Here is a 27,632-nt window from a genome sequence, read left to right on the forward strand (position 1 = left end):
TATATCTACAAGAAATTTATTTAAAAAAATAAATAAGTTTTTTATGAGTGATTGATTTAATTGAACAACTTTTTTATTAATGTTATCATTCAACTTTCGTTTTCTTGAACGAATTTTGATAAAAATTGATGAATAGCACAAGAATGCTGATGAGAAAAACAGTAGAGACAGCCTCCAATGTCTTTACTTCCTCGCAACCTTTCCCAAAGGATATCGCCATATACGAAATCATCAGTAGAAACTGTACCTGGGAAAAACAGAGATTCATTTACTATAATATTTCACTTTTGAAAATCATTATATCATTTTTGTCTTTCAAATATTAACTCGAATGAGATATCAAGTCCTTCCTCTAGAGCAGGGGTCGGCAACCTGCGGCTTGCGAGTTCCATACTCAAATATTATTAATTTTATCAAAAAAAACCCATTTAAAAATCGTTATGAATCGATTAACGAGGATTAGGCACCGATTCTATCTCTCAGCCACTTGTTCTCTTTTCACCACAATCCTCCCCCGTGACACGCGTCGTCACTGTCGTCGGTCCGTCGAAAGTTCTCGAATGACGCCGTCGGCGGATGTTTCTATGTAGGTTTTAATTTGCTTTCGACGCAAGATAATTTGGCGTCTTCACGAGTGTTTTGACTATGACATATCGTTTATTGTTTCAAGTAAAAGAGTCAGAAGCGAATTATCTTCTCAAAGTTATGTATGTACATATATATAATAATAAAAAAACCCCGAAGTAAAGGTAGGTAACATAATAAGTATTATATTTTTAAAATACATATTATACATATTTTTTTTCTCCAAATAAGATACTTAACTACTTTTTTTGAAGTCAATAGGAATTGTCAAAAGAGAAACAAAGTACTATTGTTGGATATTACCACGAAAGTGTTTTTATTAAAATATATATTTAATAAATTACCTATTTTATTATTTATCTATTTTATAGTTTTATTATTTAAAAATTAACGTTAAAATAATAATTATAAGTGTAAGTATCTATAAATTTTTATTTAATAAACCTATTTTCGAACTCTGAGGATCAAAGTAGGTAGGTATTTTCAATTTCAGATTGTTTATATATTTGGCAATTTTCATTGATTTCGGCATAACTGGGCATAACACCTTTACTCGTAAACTGAGTATCTAATATTTGCCAGAATTTTTTAAAAAAGAACTAAAATAGGCAGACTACGTCGTGATAAACACGTTCTGACAAGTCCATTCGTGCCAGTCGTCAATCACAGCACACGGGAGGCGACCACAAATGCGACGAAACTATGTACTTATTGACTATAAGTGTCTAAATTATATATTTTAATAATTAAATTATTAGAGAATTATTTATTTTATTTAGGTACGTATTTTTAATTGGGAAATACCGTTGTAAAATGTTTTTTTATAAATTATATTTCATTATGCCCAGCTTCTCGTATGTATTTACTTAGGTATACGTTGACATAGTAAATAATTGCAAAACTTGTCATCTGCTGCTGTTTTGGATATCTAAATAATAATTTTAAAAATTCTTCATTAAAGCTTCACCTCAAGCATGGCATCTACAAAAAAAAAAAAAAAAAAAAAGAGAGAGAGAGAGAGAGAGAGAAGAACTGAAGAAAAGCATCGAGAATTCAATTGGGATTGGACGGAGTCGTTCGCTTTCATATGCAGCTCAGATGGCCTTCCGACTTGTCTCATTTGCCACGAAAAACTCGCACACAATAAGAAATCAAATTTAGAGAGACACTTCACTAAAAAACATACTCAGTTTGCTAGTAAATATCCAGCCGGCGAAGAACGTAACAAAGCTGTCGACGAGCTCCAAAAACAAAAACAGCAATCAAGTTCCATGTTAAGTAACTGGACGCAATCTACAAGTAATGTAAATCTAGCAAGCTTCGCGGTATCACTAGAAATTGCAAAAAAAAAAAAAAAAAAGGCAAACTATTCACGGTGTGTATGTTAAAAATTGCTTCATACGTGCATCTGAAGAACTGTTTCGTGATTTCAAAAACCAACCAGAAATCTTGAAAAAAATCAAAGATTTGCCACTATGCGCTAAAACAGTATAAGACAGAATAGCTAAAATGTCTTCAAATGTAACACATATGCAAGTGGAAGATATTCAACTTTCTTCTGCCTTATCATTGGCTATAGATGAGTCTTGTGACATAAAAGACACTGCACAAGTTGTCCTATTTGTCAGGTATATGTCTTAACAAGGTTCAAAAGAAGAACTTCTAGGATTGCTACCGTTCTCGGGATAAACTAGAAGAAAAGATATAACGAATTCCGTGCAAAAATGCCTTGAAGACAATAAGATCGATTTAAATAAAATCGTTTCAATAGCAACTGATGGAGTCAGAAGTATAACAGGAAAAAATAAAGGGGCAACAACGATTCTTCAGTGGCAAAATAAACCACGAAATTCTTACGTTTCACTGCATAATACACCAAGAAGCACTTTGTGCGCAAACATTTCGGCGGAAATAGTTGAGGTCATGAATTTGGTCATCAAGATTGTTATAAACATCTTCTCAAAAGCACTCTACCATCTTCAGTTTAAAGAATTCTTAAACGAAATGGAGACTTATTCCGACCCCCATCTTCACAATAAAGTGCGATGGCTTTCCAAGGGTAAGCTGTTGAAACGTTTTGCTTTGTGCTTGAATGAAATAAATACATTCCTAAATGAAAAAGGCATTAATCACCCTGAATGAGAGAACGACAAATGGTTGGAAAAATTTTACTTTATGGCTGATATCACAGCGAAATTAAACGAGCTGAATCTAAAACTGCAAGGAAAGGGAAACCCAACCAATGTTTTGGTAGAATAATTGATTGTTTTGAAGAAAATTTAATTCTTTTTGCAGAAGATATTCAGAGCGGTAAATTACTTCATTTTCAATTTCTAAAGTAATATCGCGATAAAACCAGTGGAACTGTTGACACGAATGACTTCAGCACAGTTATAAAAAAAAAATTAAAGATGAATTGGCTGACAGATTGGAGCAATTCAAAACCAACAAAACCCCTCTAACATTCATAGTAAATCCTCTCAACACAAATAGTAACGAAATCCACATTGAGCCATTTGGAATGGATACTGGATCTCTAGAAATGCAATTGAACTATTTAAAAAGTAAAGCTTTGTGGAGTGGAAAATTTACAGAGTTTAAAAGCAAGTTGGAAGAGTTGGAGGTCCAGAAATGTATGTACATAACGCACACAAGGACACAAGGAAAAATATCAAGGATAAAGGAGGGTTTAAAAACTTTATTTATGCAAATACTATTTATTGTTGGCAAGAAAAAATTTTGTGGCTCTTTAAAAACTTTGAAATTTTGTAAATTGTAATTTTTGACTCTTCCGACTCAAAAGGTTGCCGACCCCTGCTCTAGAGTATCAAATAAATATTTGATGGAAGAAAATTGCATGTTCTTTCAGATACCAGTTTAACGGTATGATGTTTTTAGTTGTATGATTGTCATAAAAAAGAAAGAGTAGAGAACAGAATGATTTTATGAGTAAGGAAATGAATGAAACTATGAATTACAATCCTAAACTTTAAAACCAGCTGAAGCAGTCCTTAGAAACTTTCTTGTACACTCTATAATGTTTTTTATTATTATTAACTGCTAGCCATTAGTAAACAATAAACAATATTAGTAAACATTAGTAAATAATAGAAAGAGTCTATTAATATACATCGAAATCTTTGGAGTTAGTTTTTTCAGTTAATCGTTGGTACATATTTAATACAAAAAAACTAGAAGTGTTTTTCACCAGAAGCGATTGAAACCAAAATTTGGCATGCATTCATATCTTTATTGCTTTTTTTGAATTATCGCGGTTTCATTTTGCTGAAAGTGAAGATTGGTAGACGATCAACCCTTTGATGGATTTGGTTCCAAAATTCATAGATATCTATACTTTCGATGTGAGTGCCAAGTTCAATTCATCTACGTTTCTCCATTTTGTAGATATCATGTTCTCCAGCACTCAGATAGATTTCCTATGAAGGGATTTCGTTCAAAAGTTGATTGAAAATCTACGAATTTGGGTCAAAGTCCATGTATCAGATTTCAACTGTCAAGCTCAAAACGCTGTTGCATTAAAAGACTGTGCTGAGACAGACATCATTATAAAATTTTGTTTTTCGAACTTAGAGAAGTCGGATACGTGTAAATTCGTCAAAATCTCGCGCATTTAATTGTTTTTTTTTGTTTTTTAAAAGATATTAATTTTTCTATCAAAGCTTTAAAGATATCTCAATAAATACAAAATAAAAATTCAAAAGCTTACACAAAAATTAAAACATATTATACACGGGATTAAAATCCTTATTTAGTTAATAATTTCTGAAAACATTCCAAAGTTTTACTTTTTTTTTTCTGATGCCTAGATATTTGATAAAAATTATTTTTTGATATTTTTTATTTTTATAAAAGAACTTAACAGAAGAGAATTTATTTTTTAAAAATATTATTTAATCGGCAACCTGTTACAATCGACAACCTGTTAATGTCATTCCATTATACTCAATGTGTTGGGGCCTGTTTAATTTTAACAAATAGCATCATAAGTATTAATATTTAGCACATTCCTTTCTTTATGAATAAGTGGATAACCAACCTGACCATGCTTTGTAAATAAACGCCGAACTGTAAATCTGTTAAAGAAAGTAATGAATACAAAATAACCTTTTGATCATCTTTATCGGAATGAAACCATAGGCCATGAATTTTCATTAATTTTACGACCTAGCAACTCCATCTTTAAAAACGTGTTCTTTCTTAATTTTAGGAAGTTTATCTGCTCTCTCTCAGTTAAATGCTTAAAATATCCAATTTTCATACAAAATAAATTGCAAATCAGTTGTGTCGCTTGTTCCCCATGTATTCTTTTACCCATTCATTATGGCAAATGAGTATTTTTTTTTCACCAATTCATTTAGGCAAAGGAGCTTTTCCTTATTCTTTTTCCTATTGATTTTTTTTTAACAAAAGCTTGTTTTTGAAACTGCTCATTTGAAAAGATATTTTCATCGATAAAAATGTTTGGCACTATTGTGTACTACTTCTTTCAAGTTTAAAAAGATGGAATTTAGAGATGCAAAAACTGAAAAGTATTAATTCACTATTAGGTATTTTTTGACTGTCTTTTTTAATGCCCGGGAGACTGAAGTGGTTAAAGCACTCTCATGAATAATGTTAATGATCGATTAATATAAAAAAATATTTTATCAATCACATTTTACTTCAACAAATATATTTATCAATGTAATCAAATAGAAATTTTAGAGAAATACTCACAATTTGCAAAAGTGTGAGATATCTTTTCCACCACAAATATTTCTGGATCGCCTTCCCGAAAGCTGATAAGCCGTAATAAAAGTACATAACGACGTGCACAAACGTATTCAGAAGCATGTTGACGATGATAAAGAAAGCTGAAATGAAGAGAAGAATGAAAAGAAAAATGTCACTTTATTCTGGGAAAGTTTTTTTTAATCATTTATTCATACTTTCTTTTACAAAATAATAATGGAACATGTGTGGACAAAATAGATGCAATAAATCATGGACATAACAAGGATTTGACACTAATTATTTAAAATATCTAAAGTAAGGGTGTGAAATTTGTTGCACAGTTTTAGATTAAGATTAAGTTATATTCCTTTTTTAAATAAAATATGTACCCTCTAGTTCGGACAAAATTTCAAATGTTTTTAAATATCATTTGGCTTTGTCTTGCTATGTATTATGAAATTCTCTCATTTGTCTGCCTTTGTTTAGTTGCAGTGGGATGTTTTCTATACATGATATTCAAAAACACTCGATTCAAAATGAATCGTTAAAATCAGATTGAAACAAATAGTGTTCCACGAAAAGAGATAAATGCAGTATCAAATACAAAATTGAAAAAACACCGGAAGAAATACACTCACTTCCAAACTTTCATACATTATATTCTCGATTCCAACTGGAAGTGAGAATATAATGAATCAGCAAACATCTTTACTAATGGTAAAGAGGAAAGAGTGGATGTATATGCGCGTTAGCACTGTGCGGAAGGGCCATAAAACCTGGAAAATTCAAGTTTGGGACAAATACATTTTGAAAGTTAAGATATCCACCACTGAGCGATTTTCTTAAAAAAATTGCTATTAGAATTTAATTAGTTAAAATATCGAGCGAAATTTCTTTATTTTTTGCAATAATCATTTGGAAATATTGCTGCGTAAAATTGATTTTTAAACCTTTAGAAAATTTCAAAATGTGTCTTTCTAATAATACAGTTTTATACATTCAATTATAAAACAAAGAAAGAGCCATTTTCTTTTTAAAAAATCACGCTTTAAAATTTCCTTTATTGTCTTTTTTGAAGTTGAATCTTAGTTGTAAGATCAACAAAATTTCAAAAATTATTTTAAAAGTACATTTTTAACAAAAAGAAAAAACAATCATTATGAAAAAGTAAGCCATATCTTCGTTTTCAACAATGGGAGAGAAAAAAATCAGTAAGAAATATTTGTACAACAGTGAAATAAACTGTTATTAAAAAAGCTTAAAATATTTTGAAATTTATCAAAAAAGAAAAAAAAATATTGAATTACAATTGAATTGCAAAGACATTGAAATTGAATTGTAAATTTGTTAAAAATGCTGTCAAATGCTGAACCTAGTGTGGTGTTATTAAAAGCCGATACTAACGACGGGTTAAATAGCTATATTCGTAAAAGATGCATTCGGCTAAAAACAATTGACGTGCCCGAACTTGGAGATCGCCTTCTCTTCAACCGTTAATATCCAACTTAATGTTAAGCGTAGATTCCGCAAAATTTCTTTTCGATTATGTTAAAAATATCAAATTAGATTATCTGTGCGTAAAATTAAAATCAAAATTTGGGGAAGAAAAATTATTAAAAATTTAACAGAAAATCATCAAAAAAATTTTTTAATTGTTTTTAAATATTTTAAATGCAATAAATTATTAAGAAATGAAGATTGCTTTCGAATTCCTTAAAAAAACAAATTAAAATAAAAAATAATGTCATTTATTTACTTAAAATTCTGGATAATGAGGGGTATATACTGTTTGAAATCAGTTTAAGAATTTTGAAATGTGTATTGGCTTGTTAGATAAGATAAAAATGTGCAGATAAAATACGTACGGGATAGCTGTAGAAGTGGCAAGTGTCTTGCAGAGGATATTTAGTTACCTTTAGAAAGATTTCGGGGATATTTAATTAATGTTTAAGATTTTAGGACCATTTTTTAAAATATTCGGTATAATAATCGTTATTATGGACTACCAGTCTGCATTGTGATTGCTATGATAGAAGGATTTTCATAAAATTGTCAAATATATTGATTCCAATATCTTTTCCGCTACTTTCCAAATTCAACCAATCGTGGTGATTTTGCGCTTAGAAAGGACTAATCGCTCGATAAGTGAAACGTCAGATGACTTCGCAAGAATGTATTACTTATTTTTTCAGGAAATGAGGTTGTACTTTTAGAAACATGACTTGCAAGTTTGTCTTAATCACTTTTCACACTTTGGTAGTCATTGCAATAGACAAATGGAACTTCTTCTGTAAATATCGAACGTAAAACTTTCATTTGACACTACATTGAATTGATTTTAATTTTTTATATCATTTTTATATTTAATTACATATTAAATCATAATCCTGAAGCAATCATAAACCCATTACTGAAAATTTTCGTTGATGGAACTAGGTTTGTATATTGTTTCTTTGCCCCTTCGATAGAAAATAGATTAATTTTTGTCACAGTCAATTAGATGAACTTATGCATCCTCAAGATCACAACATATTTCTATTTATCTTCCTTTTAAAAATTTTTAATAGCAGAATTCTAGAAATTGTTTTGCCTCAAGTCATATGCCTCGGCGAAAGTTCGAGAATATTAGGTTTCTTTAAAGCTATTTTAAGTTGCAAACCTCAGTTCATTATTTTATTTATCGTTGCCACAGATATATTCAAAGATTTGGTAATTGTTTTTTGCATCACGGGTATTTTCTTGTTATCAGCGATTTCGTTTTAGAATTATTCAAAACAGTACACATTTTTTTCGGATATTCGTTTGGAGTCTTGCCTCCATCTAGGAGTATTGTTTAACAGATTTTCGCTTTCCGATTAATAATGTTGCTTATTTTTCACATAGATATTTTTTAATATCATACATTCCACAGCTAGATGAAACTTGATATTTTGAAAGAAGAATGCATTTAAAAATAGCAGACGTTTCTCATTACAAATAATAAGCTGTTGCCAGAAATTTTTTTCCAAACCATTTGCTTTTTTTAACAATATGTTTCGAAACCGTTCTAAAAAATCTGTAAATACCCTCTGCATAAATAGAATATTGGAATTAGCGGATTAAAAGCCTACAAATATTAAGTGCATCAAAGAAAACAAAAGACGCGAATAAAGTACCTGGGTCAGGAACTGTAGTAAACCAAATAACAAGTAGACACATAGAGGTGTGATGGAAAACATGAAGAAATGATATTTGATTTTGCTTCTTGCGTAGCACGAAGAAAATCTGAAAAATAATAAATTTAGGTTATTTTATGTACATCTTCAATCAATTTAAAATATTTCATATTTCAGTTGTAGAGAAAATTAGTATCAGACATAATTGAAATAACCATGCCTATTTTCTACCACAATTAGACACAAACCAGAGGAAGTGGTCTCCCAAAAAATTTCTCGCATACCCTATGATAAAGGTGTTAATCACAGAGAACTCCTTGCATAGAACTGGCATACAGTAGTTACGAAATATTAACCTTTGATGAGAATTTAGCATTTTTATTGAATAAATCGTGCGATTTCTTGGCGATTCATCTCTCTCATGCGATTAATAGTATTTGAAAATCGAAATTCTGTCTTACATTAGACATGTTTTTTCCAACGGATTGAAATAAAAATTTGATACAAAACAACATTTATATTTGCAAAATCACGCATCAAATTTGATTAAGTCACTGTGTTTTTCAGTTCTTGTGTTTACATGTTTCTGAAAGGCTTTTGAGTTCTTGTGTTTGCAACGTGAGGCGACAGACGGTCAACCTCATGTTGGATTTCGCTCAAACTTTTATAGATGTTTACACCTTAGATTTAAATCTGTGCATCAAATTTTATTTATCTATCTGTCTTTGTTTTTTTAGTTATCTTCTTAGTTTATATTCAGTCAGGTGTACAGACATCCGTCCGAACAGATTTTGCTCAAAATTTAAGAGAAATCTTAAAATTTGATATCATATAATAAATTTCATTCATATAGTTCAAAACGTTTTTGAGTTATCTTTGTTACAGACTGACAGAAATTTTCCAAAAATGTGTTTTCCTAACTTTGTGTTGTGTAAAACATAAAGATTCGTCAAAATCTCAAGTTCATATTTTTTTAATGATTACAATACTTTCTCTACACTACATTTACTAGAAAATAAAATATAACCGTGTAATTATTTAAACTTTGTTAATTTCTTTTGTTGAAAAATTCATTGAAATATGAATATATATATATATATATATATATATATATATATATATATATATATATATATATATATATATATATATAAATGGTTTGGGATAGACACATATTATATTTACGATGAATGAAAAGAATTGAAATTAATGAAAATATGAATGTTTCCATTAAAAATTTAGTGGCTTTTTCAAAAACAGCATACTAAATAGCTGATTCGCATTTTCATTTAACGGTATAAGTAAACATTAAAAAGTGAATTTATCTATTATTGCATCTTTTAGAAATGCATAATGTCGAATATAGAGGACATTTCCTTAACGAAGTATTTCTGTACTGTTCGTGAGCATATAACCTGTAGCAAAACAAAAAACAAAAACTGGAAGATTCTACGTAAGAAAAACCAGGAAACAGGATTTCTTGACTAGTCATCCATTTTATTCACATCGAGTCACACCTTATTTTTATACAATTTCCGATAAGCAATTCCATATCACGGTTACGAATATTTCTTAAAGAGAATAAAATTATTTTCTTCGTAAACTGCTAATTTCACAAGAAATTCGCTGGATTTCAGCTTGAGCATTAAAATAAATTTGCTATGCTTTTTCTCGCGAGCAATTGATCGCTCACACTCCTTGTGAACGTCTACTTTTCTTGACTGTCAAGCAAAACAAGAAATTTTTTCTGCCTAATTTTCAGGACAACGGGAATGCGCTGCCATCTGGGGTAAGGAAGGGAAACTAATCTCGAAACATAGACATTGCTTAATTCATTCACTCACTTTTGATGTGATTTACAGTGCGCAGACAAATATTGTATTTACTAAACAAATAAGAAATTGAAGAACAAATTGTAAGAATTATATGATGATAGGTGACAATAGTGACCAAAATTAAATTTATAACGTAAGATTTTATGTAAATTTTAAGTGCGTTGAAAATACTTCAATAATTCAATCCAAAGAATAATTCAGTAGAAGATGTTGTTTGGTTGTTGGTAATATTTCATTACACTGGAGTAAAGAGTTATATTTTTAAAGAGGGTCCCAGTTCAATGGTATATCTTCTTTAAATCTTCTATAGATTAAATTAAGAAATAAGAAGTATCTGGTTATTTTTGTGACTTAAATGTGCTTAAAGAAAATATTATAAAATATTATTAGTGCTTAAAGAAAATATTATATAGATATTATTATAATATTCAAAATATATTAATATCTAATTTTAATACATGATTACTTACCGTATCTAACAATGACAAGTATTTTTCAAAAATTAAATTCCATGCCACAGACTTTTTACTCTGAAAATAAAAAAAATAAAAAATATTCGTTTCTAAAAATATTTATTTTGGAAGATGCATGAATTAAAATAATGCTTAATGCCTCATAAAAGAAGTATTTGTAAAGTATAAACCTTATCGCACTTAATTATATTGCTTGATAATGTTTAACAATTTCCTGCTCAGATTTGAGCATTTAAATGTTGAAACAAATATTTACATGCCAGTATCATTTTTATATATGCTTTGAGGTCTGTCATTTTTTTTAATATTCTTGACATCATATAATGCAGGTATTTGTTCTTATTATACTTATACCTACATATCTATCCAAAAAGTATATAATGTTTCTAAAAGAAATATCATTTTACTATCAAGAGAGGACGCCAGTGAATTGCAGACTAAATTAAGGCTGGATCTTCTAAATCATTCTAGAATTTTAGGTCTTTATAAATTGCGCACACGGCAAATTCATTCCTCAAGCGATTCCGCGATTCCAAATTACAAGGTCCGTCCCAAAATAACTCTAGTATTTTTTTACCTTCCATTTAAGGAAGAAATGTGTTAAAAATTGATCTAATTAAGTAATTAACAAATAAAAATATTTACGTTATTGAAAGAAAAAAATGAAATCAATAGAATTGATTTTTTTAGTAAGTAGATAAATTATAAAATTATTTCATTAAATTTGCTGACGACTTTTTCGGAAGGAGGGAGGGGTCAATGACTGAACTCTTTAAAAGTTTCACTATAAGATGCGCAGTTTACTAAAGTCAATCTCAAATTGTCTTCTTCTTCCTTATCTCCATTAATCTCCATTTCAAAATCAGATGCTTATAATATCTTTTTTTTTTTTTTTTACCAATCGTTTAATCTATTGCAAAGGAAATAAGCTTCATCATATTCATCAACAATATTACTGCTTTCACTTCGACTGTCATTTCAACGAACATTCAATTCTTCGTTTTCGTTATTTCTAGATTTCCGTTCTCAGTATATTCCTCATCATCTACTCTTTCTATCATATCTGAAAATCTTTCGCCCGTTTTGCGTTTCCACTTTTTACTTTGAAAATCATTCGATATGTTTTTCTGTTAGTAAGTCATCCCACAGTGACCTGATGGTAAGATCTCGGTTTCGAAACGAAAGGGTTTGTGGTTCAAGACCCGATTCTACCGATGAACCGTCATGTAAATGGGTCTGGTGCACGTTAAATCCGTCGGGGCCAAATTTCCTGTCACTGGTGTGATGTGAAAGCTCGGAGAGGGGGTGCCAGCTTACGTGTCGCCCTCATCATCTGACCGCGATTCCAAATTACAAGGTCCGTCCCAAAATAACTCTAGTATTGATTTAAAACGAGATGTTAATATAACTAAATAACTAACTTTTAGTAAGCCGTTTATATTTCATCCGGATTTCAGAAAGAGAAGAAGAAGGGCGGGGGGGATGATGAGTACCTAGATGAAAGAGGACCTACTCACTATGATTCTTATCAATGGGGTTGAAGTCATTGCCAAAATAGGACATATTTCTCAGCAGGTGAATCTGTGCATAGACCAATGCCGGCTATATTGTAACAGCCTACAGTGTCCATTTAATCACTGCGGCGATATATTCCTTAAAATTGATGTAAAGGCTAAAGGTGGTTGAGATTATCATTTGATGTTTTATATATTACTTTAATCTTAAGTCAATCCTATTTCTTAATGTAAATCATTAAGTGAATGTAAATACATTTCCATTTTTTTTAAATTGCTGCACTTTTAATATAATTACATAAAACTAAATAAAAAATTACTACAGGTATGGGAAAGACGATAAAAAAAATTTTCAAATATTCTCACTCTTACTTGAACCGTTTGGAGATATTCTGGAGTACCTCTGCGACATCTCACATCCCAGTTATCTGTTACAATTGTGTACAGCTGAAATGATAAATCGTTAAAAACAAATTATGGTTTTTGAATCATTTCGATGAATCAAGATCATACAACAAATGCTGCGACTCATGTTTTATAAATTGTACCACAACAACTCAATCGGGTTTCCTCTTGCAATATGAAATGATTATTACTGCTACAGAAAAAAGTAAAGTAGTTTAACTTTATACTGATAGTTTGCATTCACTCGAAATATTTGTATGTTTTAAAATATATCCCAGCTTTATTCTGGATGTTAAATGCAGTTTTTTAAAAAAAAACAAAGATTTAAGGTCACTCCACATCAAAAACGAATGTCAGTGGGCAAATTGATAAAAATTAGCCTTTTGCGAAGCTATTGGTTGCACATTCAAGCCATTCTTATTTCTATTAGGGTATTTCCATCGCATCATTTCGCGAATTCGGTTATGTTGTGTATGAGGAGGTGGGGTGGGGGATTGTAATGTTCGAAATCTTGTTAATTTTAATATAGGGATTTGAAGTGTAGTTAACTTTCTGTTTGTGAGTAACTGGTCGAACCAGATGGACTAAAAAAAATTAAGTACCCCCACTTTACTTGAGTGGTGTGAAGTTATCGTGAACACCTTTGTTAATTCCAAGAGTTTATATTTTATAGTATTGATTATACATCTTGTTTAAATGTGAATGTGACTTATATTTCTTGATCATGTTTGAATATCAAAAAGAAATGTAAGAGAAGAATAATTGAGAACTGACAAATCTATAGGTAGTTATCAAAACAATGGAAATACTACAAGCGAATGCCGAAATGTTTATTAATAAGCCGTGGATCACTTTTGGCCTGTAATAGGCTTAGATTCACCTGAGAATCCAATCATGCAAATGCTGAATAATGTGTAGAAAAAGACTGCCCCATTCATGGTAGAGATGTTGTGAAAGTTCCGGGAAAGATGGCGATGGAGGATATTGATTCCGGATTGAACACTCTAAAACTGATCATAACTGTTCGATTATTTTGTGGTTGGAAGACTGTGCGGTCCAAGATAGATGTCTCTTGATTCTCATGTTCATCAAGCCATGATTGGACAAGTCCCTCTGCATTAATTTGAACATAAGCATCCTTGAAAATTCTGTCTCCTGCAAGAAACTAAGTTTGCAGCATAGGATGGACGTGATATCCTAAAACTTTTCTATATTTCTCCTGTTTCTTACTTCCAGGCCTATTATTGGCCCAGCAAAAAAAAACTACTACACGGCTGTCCATACCATGAAAGATCCACCTTCATGCCTGACAGTTCGAAGGAGACGATAACGATCTTACGTTTGTGCAGATGTCCTTTAAACATATACCCATCCTGTTGTGGGATGAAGTGGGAAAGACGATTCGTGTGATCATATTACTTTCTTCCACTTATCAATTGACCAGGCTTTGGGGCTATAGCACCACTGCAGACTACTTTTGTCATTAACAACTGTGACCAGTGGCTTGCGAATTGCTGTTCTGCATTAAATGTTTTGTTTATGAAGGTGAATCCAACTGTAATTATTGACACCGGAGAATCCAGATCTAAATGAGCTAGAAATCACTTTTCAAGTGTTATTGTTTGTTTTTAGCATTACATTTCGCTTTAACATTTGTCAGTCTCTTTCACTCGGCTTCTCCATCAGTCCACTATTTTACTTTGTCGGGCATGTCCTTCCGTGCTATGTGTATGATATTTTCACTTTAGACACCACAAGAAACATCTAAAAATTGGGAATTTTCTCTCAGTTTCTCTAAATAATCGGATTCCTAAAATTTTACCTCTTTGAAAGACTGTGAGTTCTGTCATTTTACGTTTTTAATAGAAATTTAAGATGCATATAGCTTCAACAAAACCACCTCTATTATTATAATATAAACTTTTTATATTAAAATACCTGGTAGCTAGTTTTATATTTTAAGCGCATTTTTAAATGTTTCTTTTATTCAATGGTGTTTCCATTATTTTAATAACCATCTGTATTACCCTGTAATAACCTATAATATAAACCCTAAGGTCAAAGGCATGAAATATCCTATGATCATTAACATTCATAATTTAAAATCATTAACACAAACACTAACATATTCTATGAATATTAACCTATCATATGAACATTAATATGAGAATATCCATTTATTTTAACATGAGCATATCCTATGAGCATTTATATCCCATGAAGACTAATCCGAACATATCCTATGCATATTAACATATTAAATTAACAATAGTACTAAAATATCCTATAAGTATATTGTGAACATAACTTATGAACTTGAATATGTCTTATGAATATCAACCGTACATTCATTCACATCCACTGGGAATCAAACTGAATCACCACAGGCATACTCACTTGATACATCAAAACTAAATTGAAAGCGGACATAAAAAGATTGTACAAGATCATCAGTATTTTTAAGTTGAATGGTTTTCGGTTCCTCATCCAAGATGGCCCAAGCCAAGCAACGAAAAGGACGTATCCAACCAAAATATAATAACAGTGATGCTCATTTTCGTTCAGATGCTTTCCGATAGCTGTAAAAGAATTCGCATGTTACCAGAAGGAATTCAGTATGTATATTGTACAAAGCTCATTACAAAAAAAGTCGACAAGTTTTTCTAAAACCGTTCTTTAATTCCTCAATTTGATCAGATCGGTGAACAATTTTAAGTTTGTTGACAGTTAATATCTACATATAAGAACAATAATATCTTTAGTGAGTTGTCTGGTTAGGTTAAAAAATGGTTAAAAATTTCTTTTGAGATCAACAGTGATTTCATTCCCTGAAGAGCAATTAATACGTTGAATTTCTTGTTTCCCAATTTATTTCCACTTTTATTGATTTATGATTCATTTTTTAACGTTCCTTAAAATAGCCATTTTGAGTTTGCACAGTTTCAGAAAGGAACTTGCCGATACAGCGTTTTTATTCGATAAATGCTACAAAGTCACTGTTGGGAAATAAGAGAAAGCGCAAGTTAGAAGTTAAGTTAAGCTAGAGTTCGAATGATTAGGAAAGAACATAGTTATTTTTGAGAACAGATAAGCTAGAATTATTACAAATACGCGCAGTCACACACACACAGGTACATACACTTTTTTATTAATAAAGTAGTTCTTCTGTACATTGAGGGAAAACAGATGTTATAAATATAGCAAATAATAATATACGGATTCCTTTTAAAGGAAATAAAGAAAATGATAAAATAAACATAAAAGTAAAATTGCAAATTAGTTTAATTTATTTTCTTGACCTCAATGGATTTTAACTTGGAGTAATTTATCGTCTATCATACCGTATCTTATATTGACAAACACCGCCCCCTGTGGCAGAGAAAAATGTTGCAATCTCTGATAGCTACTGATATCTGAGCGAGCTTTAAGTTGTTTGAAGAAGAATTTCTTGATTAATCATGGTAACATAACCATTTATGAATAGATACAGATAGAAATTGAATTCTGTTCTGCTAAAATCCATTTATAAATAAATTAATTAAGAAAAAAAAAGATTATATGCAAATAGAGAATATTTATTTTTGAAATTTTGATAATAAGTAAAATTGTAATTTTATTGTCAGATTTTTATTTAGCATTTTCGTATTAGTAATAATACCTGTTTGTTTGTTTCTTATGGCACTTGCCACTGACAAGCCCGCTGGTACGAAGACAGCGATTTAAGCCTGAGGGGGAAGTCTCTTATTTTTTATAGCAGCGCCAACTAGGGCCAAGAGTACGACTTTGCTACTCACGCATCACTCATTCGCTTGCACAACCCCTTTTTACAGAAGGGCACATTCACACATCTCACAGATAGAACAACAGAAGAACAACCAGGCCCAAACCGGGACTCGAACCCGGGACGCCCAGATCACGGGGAAGACGCGCTACCCATATGCCAGGACGCCGGCAGTAATAATACCTTGGTTTCTGTAACTCTTTCTTTGTGGGCAAGTGGAGTCAACTCTGATCCAATAAGCGATACAGATCTATTTTAGTGATAAAGATAGACTAAAATTCATCCATCCAATCAGTTCTTGCCTTTTTGATGGGAGGGGGGGGGTATCGGGTTCATATAACCATGGACGAGCAGGTATTATCAAAACGACTTTCATTCACGAATCTGCCTATTACAGATGCAGAAATATTGTACTGAAGTTCATAAATTAGAATTTATTCGGTTAGTTTTTTCAGTCGTAAAATTCAAAGATAGACACTGAGACATAGTTCAAGAAAATTATTATCATTATCATTAAAGAAATGAAAAATTTAAAATGTGATGATTCATCAAAATATTGCTGACGAATTTTTTAAGGATCACAACATTTTCTCTTTCAACATTTCATGCACATAAAAGAAAAAGCTGCAATAATTTTGTTCTGTCATTTAATAATTGTTGCAACCTATGCCTCCTTAAAAGGAGTTGCTTGTTGAAAATGCTAGTTGAAACATCATGACAGTGCATATTTTTACTTTTATTATTTACTTTTTACTTTTTACTTTCACTTACTAGTCGTCTTTGGCTATCAGTTGGCACGCTTGAATTCATGTATGCTACGCAATTAAATATTTTGTATAACTAAATTTTAAGGACTTCTTTTTAATTTTGATAACTCGCATTTTTATTAACTTATACTTATTTCATTTCCCTAATTTTCTGTCAGTATCTTTGTATTTCAATTAACCTTCTGTTTTCGTGGGGATGTAAAGGTGCGACAGCATCAAAAAGTGTTGCTTTGCAACAATTAATGTTAACAGTGGCCTTCTGGCTGGATGGAAATAGATAGAAAAATCAAACCTGCCCTAATATCCTGAATGTTGAGAAAAAATTATTTACTAAAAAATTAAGCGATGATTAGTCATCATTAGTTGTAGTCATCACGATGTTTTTTCCAGGTTCTGAATTATTTTATATTTAGATTTTTACTATTTTTTTATATTTTTATTAATTTATTCTCTTTCTCCTTCTCTTCTTGTACTTTTTTTTTTCATTTTTAAAACTATTTTTCATAATTTTCTTATTTTTTAAATTTTTACATTTCATTATCTGCTGTTTGATTCTATTGTTTGGCATTTCGAATTACTTAAATATAAACGAGCCCATTGTTGATCTTCGATTTTGTCCATTGGCGACCTGCCTTTTTTTTAGTTATTTGCTTGCGCGATGTCCCATATTTTTTCTTTTCCTCATTTGGTTTTGGCTTGGGAGAGGGGCTTTGGATATCGCATGAACAAAATTAAATTCGTAACAGCTACCAAAATATTTATAATTATTTTCATGTAATAAATATTTCAAAATTAAGTGAAGTATTTTCTTACAATTTTATTCAATCAGATTCTTTAAACTATTTTATGAAAACATTATAAAACCGAACCTTCTAGAGTTTAACATAAGAACAAATGAAACGGAGTTTACTGCACGAAGTCATTTATTCCCGTATGTATCTTTACATACATGAGTCAGATTTTGTAGCAGATCAGTTTTTAATAGATAAGATCAAGAAACATTTCTATGTATAGGTAATCCATAATTCAAGCTATATCTACATTTCTGAAGGTGTTTTAGATAAATATAATTCATTGTGTTGGTTAAAAAAAGAAAAAGAAAAAAAGAAAGAAAAGAAGGAAAGGAAATAAATAGGCTGCATAATAAATGATTGTTATGAAATAACATTTCGAGAATCAATCAATTTAATTAACTTCACATCTTGCTCGTAAATTAAAGAATAATGCTAATAAAACTACATTATTCCTAGACTACGAGCAAGAATAATAGAAACGGTTATAAAAATGCACAACTGTTCTTTTATGTATAATAACCACAACGCTCATAAGTTTAAGCTTTTACAATTTTTCCAGATATTTAACCATTACAATAATGTCCTCTTTCTCAAGGAAATGAATAGCATGCTTATCCAAAAGGGATCCTTCATTTAAAAGGAAATATATACTAAACAAATGGCGTTACTTTCAAGACTTATATATAAGACGGATAAATATATCACACAGCTGCAAAGATATATATCACCACTCCAGCTAAATCACTGTAGTCGAGAAGAATTTGAAGATGATTATAAAATATATTATATGTGCATTTATAAAACGTACGCATATAATAGCTACTAATATGCTATGCGCATTGACATAAGTAAAAACTGATGAACAATAATCTACTCTAATCTTTCTTCCTTTTAATCTCAAATATCTCCCATTAAATGTTACCTTTACTGAACCTTCCAGTCTCGGGCAATCTTATGAATTTGATTAGGTTTCACAAGGTTGAAAGTTTACGCAAGTTTTTTATTATTATTATTATTTTTACTTTCTTGAATATATAACATAGAAAAAGTACTGCAATCGTCAAAAACTTCAAACTCGAGATTTTGATTAATCTTCACGTTTTAGACCTTCCTGAGTTCGGAAAGCACATTTTTAGAAAATGTCCGTCTGTCTTTAGGAGATACCGATAACTCAAAAACGTTTCGAGTTAGACGATTCAAATTTGGTATAAGGTCTTTATACCTAATGTGTAGATTTCTATCAAATTTTGAACGAAATCCATTCAGAGAAAGTCTAAATGGCATCTCGAATATCAATTAATACGATAACTACAAAACGCAGAAAGCCAGAACGATAAAATTCTATACAGAATCAAAATTTATAGGTTAGATATCTCTCAAGGTTCGAGCCAAATCCAATAAGGGGTTGACCATCTGCTCATCTGAACTTTTAGAAACATGCAAATGTGATAAACTCAGAAATGAAAAGTCTTAAATATATCAAATTTGATATGTGATTTTGTGACTGCAATTATCGTTCTCTATCAAATTTTGATTTTAACCGGTTGGAAAAACGGGTTGAAGACACAAATTCGATTTTAACTGCACGCCAGCTATAAATCGCCAAGGATCTCATGATAGATTTTGTGAACTGCTAAATTCCCTCCAAGAATTAATATTTCGTATTTATTGTACGCCCATACACGCAATAAGCGGCCAGAAACAAGTAAGGTGTACTCTGGGATAACACCTTTAATACACAAAATACGTATATTAAAGGTGTAATCCCAGATAACACCTTGTATACGAAAATTTTTGGGAAAATCCTTTCCTGTAGTATTATTAATGGTACAATGAATATTGAATTTTCGTTTAGGCAAATGTAGATATCCGATTCGACTTTTAAGAGCAAGGCCTTCATTTATATTTCCTGGATTACTTACCTAATGCTATGTGAATTAATCTACATTGGTGTCCAAAAACTAAGTAAAATTTGTAATTATGTGAATAAGAGACGAAGTCCAATTTAGAATAGAGAGAAATTAAATATGCCAGTGTAAAACGGATAAAAAATAAGAAAACAATGCTAAAAAACGCCAATATTTAGTTTCGTTAATCAAGGGAACAATTTGAAAAATAACTAGGCAAAAGGGGAGTTCACATTATTGTTTAAAACAAATGTAAGAAAAGACCGATGTTGCAATTTTATAAAGTGAACGGTCACTTCCGAACAACCAGCTGCAACGTTCGCTGCGCAACTACTTTCCTTACTTGCTAAGCCAACTGTGGAAGAGTTACAAAAGTTAAGAAAAGCTTTATTCAAATTTGCAACACAGCTTAGTAGAGTTTAGACACCTAGAATGCGTGCGATATAATAATATGTCTTAAGCTGTAAGTCATTACTTACAGCTTAAGACTTGTTGTTTCTGATGGCACTTGTCATGGACAAGCTCGCTGTTTCGATGTCAGCGATATAAGCCGATAGGGTTGCGTCTCGTGTTTTAGCAGCGACAACTAGGGCCAAGAGTACGATTCTGCTACTCACGCATTACTCATTCGCTTGCACACCCCTTTTTACAGGGGGGTATATTCACATATCTCACAGATAGAACAGATGAAGAACAACCATGCCCGAACCACGACTCAGGGAGACCCAGGACGACCAGATAACGGGGAAGACACGCTACCCCTATGCCAGGACGCAGGAATACCTACTTACAGCTCTTAAGCTGTAAGTAGGGATTACAATATCGGACCAAAAGTTCAATGCCAGTATTCGGTATTTTTTAGATCTTAATACCGGGATACCGGTTTTAATGCCGGTATTAGAAATTTTAGAAAAAGAAAGAAGACACAGGCCTTTCTTTGTTTTATTTGTCAGTTTTATTAGAGAGTGTAAATATCAGTAAAAATAATTTGTAACATAAATTATAACAATATATAAAAAATCACAAAAAATTAATGGAACGTCTTATTTATTTAAATCACAAAAAAGTGTAAATATCACTAATCAGTCTGTGGTACTATTACAAATTTTTGAAATGTAATCTTCAAAAACATGATGCATTAATTGTACTGTCATTAAGCCAATAACGCAATTTGCGCAAAAATTACCACCTGTCGAAAACGCTCTCTTTCTGCATCTACGGTAGTTGATGGTGCTGTTAGCAATGCGCGATATACTTTTTCCAAGTATTTATCTCTAAATCCCTCATCTTCAAATAAATCGATTTCTCGTCGGATGGTTTTGGATATAGCTGATTTCTATATTGTATTTTAGTTTGTTGAATTATTTTTATTTATCGCTAATTTTAATTTTTGTTTGAGAGACAATTCCTTTTCATTATCGACATTAGTGGCATTATAATCTTCGATAACTGCACTGAATTCTTCTGAATGTGGATAGGTTTGTGGGTAAAACTTTTTAAGAAAAATTACTATAAACTTGGTCAGATTTGAATTGGTTAGTCTCTGTTTTTCTTTTTCATTTTTAAAATCATTATAATTATGTAAATACAGTAAGACATTTTCTATTTCGGTATGGCTTTCATACAGTTTATCCAGAGAATGGATCTTGCGCTAGTATAATAATCACTCACTCACTCACTCGGTATGTCTTTCCTCTGTGCGATTTTTCAATGTAATATATAATTCTTCAGCTAGTGATGTGTGCTGTTCTTTCAGTGACTGCAACATGAAATTTATTGTTGCATTAGCTGTTAATAAATTAGAATATCTCCAACATAATGCGTCAACAGCCAGTGTTATTGGAAGTAGAGCTGATGGAGTTCTGGATATTAAGTCGAATTCACTATCAGAAAAATTAATTTGCAGGTTTAAGTCGATTATTGCTTTTTGGATTGGATTTCTCAGTTTCAAAAATCTTTACATCATTAGGAGTAAACTGTTCCAACCTGTTTTAGAATCTAATATTAACATATATTCTGTTTTATTTTCAATTAGTATATATTTTTATAATATGGCATTTTTGGTAGGGGAACGTTTAAATATGTTAACAATTTTTCGAACTTTATAAATTATAGGAAGCACTTCTTGATGGGTTAATATTTCAGCCTCATTAGCAATATCGTCTTCAACAGTAACATTGCCATTATTTTCGTTGTCAGTATCACTCTCACTCTCTTCAAAGTCGGAATCCGAAGTTTCTATATCCACAGTATTTGGATTCTTCTGTTCTTTATTTTTTTGGTATAATACATCTATTACTCCTAATTGAATTCCATGAGCATAGCAGAATTGCTGATTTGCACCAATCAATTTCCAACTTTTTTCATAACTGTTGCTCCATCAGTCGTTATGGATACAATATCTTCTTTCAGATATAATCCATATTTCGCTAATTTATACTTAAGCACTTCCACACATTTTTTGGCTGGCTTACTTCCCTAGACATGTGTAAGTCCCATATTCCAATTTTTTTTCTGAATGAATATTTATATTGAAATAGCGTCTATTTCTTACACTTGTCCATTCATCAAATGTAAGACTAAATTTTTCACCATTTACTTTTAATTGTAATAGCTCGTGTTTCAAAGAACTGCGAACACCATTTCTGTAGTTTATAATAGTTCTTCTTATAGTATTTATCGATGTTGATAGATTTTTAAAACCTCTGGCGGAGAGTGATTTTCTTAATTCAGTAGAAGTGCAAAACACTCGAAATGGCAAACCATCTAATGCTGTCATTTTACTTATAGTTTCATCCAAATTATCTTTTCTTTTTTCAAAATAATCTAAAATCCTTGATTGCTTGGCTTTAGAAGCTGTACTTAAATTTTTATCTTCATCGCAATTAGATTCTTTCCTCTTTAACCAATTTGTATCATGTTTCGTTTTAAAATGTGTATGGAGTCAGCTTGTACTTCCTCCGTTTAATTTAATAACTCTTGAACATTTTTTACATTGTGCCACCATATTCTTTTCATCATATAAATAATGAAACCAAACCGAAGTATTATCAGCTGATTTTTTATGTTCTTTAAAGTTATTCTTATTCATTATTATGGATTATTATTTATGAGTATATATATATAATAAATCTGGAAAATATTTTGATTCCTAAAGTATGATATGCAAATACAATGTCAATAACAAACTCACCAATTTAAAAAGTATCGAAATATTACGCACGTTTTTCACAACTGCAACCTTGTTTTCACAGACACGAATATCAGACTATGAATCATGCGCGTGTGTAGTGTTGCTCGAAGCTGTAATAGGATAGTTTTGACCCTCCTTCTTGAATGATTCAAATACTGTTCGTCTACATTTCGACGATTCCATCTCATTAAAAGGAATGAGACGCGGAACGATAAGCGCATTTCCGATATTCACCTTTGATCTTGGATTTCCCCTATTAGATACTTTTTAGTTCATTTTTTTTCACATGAGACAATTGAAAAGATTTCTAGTAAATAACGAAAAACCAGTATTTAAACTTGTAAATACCGGTATTACAAAATTGTACAAATGGCTCAAAATACCGGTATTCGGTATTCCGGTATACCGGTATTGCAATCCATAGCTGTAAGTCTGTTTACCGATTATATCCTACGCATTCTCGGTGCGAATTATATCAGGTGAATAAATAGAACACGACGTGCATTGGATATTTTCCGTTTCAAGTAAGTCGTCGATCAGGCTCGGCGCTCTGTCATCCATAAGTAAGAAATCAAAATAAAAAGCACTTCGAAACAGATGGACATAAGACTCACGTACTTGTAGCACTTATTAATTTACGACACAATCTCAAATTTATGGAAGGCTGCTTGCCTATCTAACATGATGCCTACTCCCTAAATGGAAAACGATGTCTTTTTGATGTTTCTCTGGTGAAAACGAGTTCCACGTTCTCGCCATATCCTTATATTTGGAAAATCACTGATTAGAATAAAGCGAGAATCGCCTTTCGGTGTTGCTTTTACCTGAGATATATATACATATATACTTTTCTTTTTTGTAATAAATATAAAAATGAATTTGGAAAGAAAAATCGATGAATGTAACAGATTTTATTTCGCATACATTTCAAGCGAATTTTTGTACGAATTTATCATGCAGTTTAATTAGATTTTTAAAAATACATTTTTTTTTTACATGGAGCAGAAACAAAAAAAAATGTTTCATGAAATTAATTGTTCTTATTTAAAGCTTCCCGTGGTAAGAAAAGAGAATTCAAGTAGAAAAAAATTCTTAAAAATAATTTAAAATATCGTATGTCTGAACATGCAAATCAATTGCATTATCCAATTTATATTTCAATTATAAAGTAATATTTTAGGCAATGCATACAACAAATTTTATTAGATATTATATTATATCTAAGTAAGGTACACCCTTCAAAACTATTGGATTTATAGAGAAATTAATATAAAAAACTCAGTATTCTATTTAGCAAAACGGATAATTTTCTTTTGATATTTTCGTATATTTATGGATTGGATTTTTATGCTCATATGATCGCATCAAATCATTCCGGTTTTGGTTAAATTAATCTCAGGGGTACCGTTGTAAAACTCCAGTAAATCATATAAATTAAATATCTTTAAAAGTGAAATAGGTATATTGAATTGTGATTTGATACCTGTTTCAACTATATAGTTTTGTTTTTAAGTTTTTTAATTAAACAACTGGTTAGTCTTTGTTTCTCTTAAACATGATTAGTTCTTATTCAAAACGTGTTAATTAGAGTTGATTGCTCTAAAAGATGGTTAATTATTAATTCATATTTTATAATTTACGACACTGATAAAATCGGTGTCTTAAGGAAAGAACCTATGTTGAAAACTCATTTTTTGACCTATAATCACATTTTTTTAATGTCTTGTATGAAATTCGGTTCTTTTATCTTCTAAAAATTTATTTTATTTCATGTTTAAAATAATTATAAACTAAATTAAAGGTATTTCAATGTAACTTAATAGATGAAAATGGAACAGTAGACAATATTATTTACTTATAATATTGTCTACTTATATATATATATATATATATATATATATATATATATATATATATATATATATATATATATATATATATATATATATATATATATATATATATATATATATATATATATTAATATTATAAATAAATGATATTGTCTACTGTTTATTAATTATATTTATGTTATTTTTCAAATATTTTTGTCTACTTCATTTCATTTATTTAAATAATGTCAAGTACTTTTAAATATATAAGGCATTGTTTTACAGTGTTTTCAGTTTGAATTTCTTTGTTTTTCACGATATTGTTGCAAATTTAGATAACATTGAGTCCCTGAAGTGTCTTGGTTTACTACGTATGCTGTAATTTCTGACAAGAAATGCATGGACAGTATTTAAATCATGTTTCTGACAAATATTAGTTGATGACCTTTAATTGAATCCAGGCCAGTTAACATACATTTCAAAATTAAAGATACCATATGCACAGTAGATACTATACATATTCATTAGAATGGAGTAAAAGACAAAAAAAAAAAAATCACAAATTAAAAAAAAAAAATTAGTATTTTTTTTAAGAAAATTTAGCAAAAATTCAAAATGTGCTTTCCCAAAGAATTTTCATATTTTTTAAACAGAATTTAATGTAGCATTAGAATTGAAAATATCAGCCTGCAATTTGATATACATTTATTTAGTTTATAACGCTGTACAGGGAGCGAAACAAAAAATAAATGCATTGATGAAACATTGTAAAGTTATTCACCAACCAAGCTTTGACGAAAAAGTTAAAAATCCTACAAATATCTGTTATTTCACCTAAATTTTAATCCTAACAATTAAAAATAATAAATTTTACAAAAAAAAAAAAATTTAAGGTATTTTGAAACTTTTACTTCAGTTTCTAGTCAAAGCATTAATAGTTATGTACATAGAAGAATATATCATTCCGATCATTTTTTTTTGATCGAACGTGTTTTGAAAAAAGTCAAACCTGGGGCAAAAAATTCTTAATCATACATCGTAAATTTTCTGAAATATTTGATAAAAGTAATTAAATAATAAAATATTTCATGTCATGTATTAGATTTTTGCATAAATGCATTTGTTATATAGTAGTGCATGTCTAATCACAACCTATTCAATTGAATCAGCTAAAGAATAAATAATAAAAGTTATAGCAAAATGTTGCTTTTTTTTATAAAAAAATATAAATAATTATAATATAAATAAATAATAAATAAAAATATAAATAATAAGCAATTTAAAAATAAAACATAAATATAATTTTAAAAATATTTAAAAAATCTATAAATATAAATATTAAGGTGTTTATATAATATAGAATGTTTATTTATATAAACACTTTAATAATTTTGAATTATTTTTCTTTTCAGATTTTACTAATATACAAATCCTTTCAGCCAGTGACTGAATACTGCAGCTCTTTAAGTAAATTACTGTAATAACAATTATAAGTTAATGAAGAAATACATTAAAAATTATCGCTGACAATCAAAAATGCTAAAAAATCTCAAATGGCATATCTAATTTTCAACATTTAAAAGAGAATCAAACCTCTAGCTCCAAACATTGCAGTATGATAGTGTTTTAAGCTCGATTTGTTTGTCTTTAAATTATTTTAAGAAATTTACTCTTTTAACTACGGCAAGCTGACATACATAAGCGTACCGTTATAACCTACTTACATAACTGACACTACGTACTGCATACATTCATAAGGTACACAAGCATGAAGTACTGACAAAAAATATAATTAATATCATCGCAACAGCGCAAAGCATTGCTGTTACTATTCTTAAAAATGTTCTGATAAATTTATTAAAATTATTGAAAAAAAATGAAATGGAAATGAAAGTATCGCTGAAAAGATAATATTTTAACTGTACACAGGAACAAAAAAATGCATAAGTGTTCTTTGAAGTTATTAAGGAAAAAGGTTGAAATTTCAATTAAATTTTTAATTAAAGATAAACAACTTTACTTAGGTACATTTACATTTACTACTCTAGGAATAATTAAATATAATATCAGTAGCTCTAGCGTTTTAAACAATCGTTTACAATAATTTTAATAACTAGTAGAAAATTCATCAGTAACATTATAATTTGAAATATATGTTTGAACAAAGCGTAAAACTCAACTACAGCTGATTTGATTTCAGGGTTATAAATTAAATGGTCTATTCTACAGGAATTCTATAAGAATGATTAAAAAGTTTTGGAAATCGCAAAAAATTGACAATGTAATTGAGACTTACGGTAAAATGAGAGGAAGTCGGGCATGATACCAAAGAGAATGATGATGTTAAAAAAGATGATTCTCAAATAAAAAATGACTCTACGTACTTTATATACGTCACTCTGACTCATTAATATTTTTAGCAGAGTTTGAATCAACACGGAAATATTTAAGGATTAGAATTTTAAAAACTATGTTATTTTAATATAAAGAAATGCCTATGATGAAAGTTGCTTCACTCTTTCAAAATTTTCTAGACAGGAATAGTTGAGTCATTCTGAAAAATGCATGCACTTGTCAAAGAAAAAGAGGAAATGGTTTTAAAAACAGTGACTTGCAGTATTTAGTACATGTATTTTGAGTAAATTTTAATCTATTTT

At 30.1% G+C, this 27,632-nt stretch overlaps 2 protein-coding genes across 2 annotated transcripts in view; both read right to left on the reverse strand.

Annotated features, from left to right (window-relative positions):
- On the reverse strand, positions 1–27,418 carry LOC129962385 (elongation of very long chain fatty acids protein 4-like). Its single transcript, XM_056076139.1, has 7 exons — positions 27,272–27,418; positions 15,099–15,280; positions 12,669–12,743; positions 10,780–10,839; positions 8,475–8,583; positions 5,323–5,459; positions 1–247 (listed from the first exon to the last, which is right to left on the reverse strand). The coding sequence occupies exons 1-7, from the start codon at positions 27,381–27,383 to the stop codon at positions 86–88; spliced, it is 837 nt and encodes a 278-aa protein (XP_055932114.1). The 5' UTR covers positions 27,384–27,418; the 3' UTR covers positions 1–85.
- Positions 14,337–27,632, reverse strand: part of LOC129962395 (toxin CSTX-20-like) — a 385,421-nt gene continuing 372,125 nt past the window's right edge. Inside the window, exon 5 of the mRNA XM_056076150.1 lies at positions 14,337–14,350. The gene's annotated coding sequence lies outside the window, so the exon portion shown is untranslated. The remainder of the gene's footprint in view (positions 14,351–27,632) is intronic.

Source organism: Argiope bruennichi, chromosome 2, assembly GCF_947563725.1.
Source record: "Argiope bruennichi chromosome 2, qqArgBrue1.1, whole genome shotgun sequence".
In the NCBI taxonomy this organism is placed as follows: domain Eukaryota; kingdom Metazoa; phylum Arthropoda; class Arachnida; order Araneae; family Araneidae; genus Argiope; species Argiope bruennichi.

What these genes read in the sequence shown, in the direction of transcription:
- LOC129962385 (XM_056076139.1), bottom strand. Translation starts at nt 27,383, where the DNA reads ATGAGTCAGAGTGACGTATATAAAGTACGTAGAGTCATTTTTTATTTG. An exon ending in ATTTAGTTTTGATGTATCAA is followed by an intron (nt 12,744 to 15,098) that starts GTGAGTATGCCT and finishes TTATCATTTCAG; the next exon opens with CTGTACACAATTGTAACAGA. An exon ending in AATATCTCCAAACGGTTCAA is followed by an intron (nt 10,840 to 12,668) that starts GTAAGAGTGAGA and finishes TTTTATTTTCAG; the next exon opens with AGTAAAAAGTCTGTGGCATG.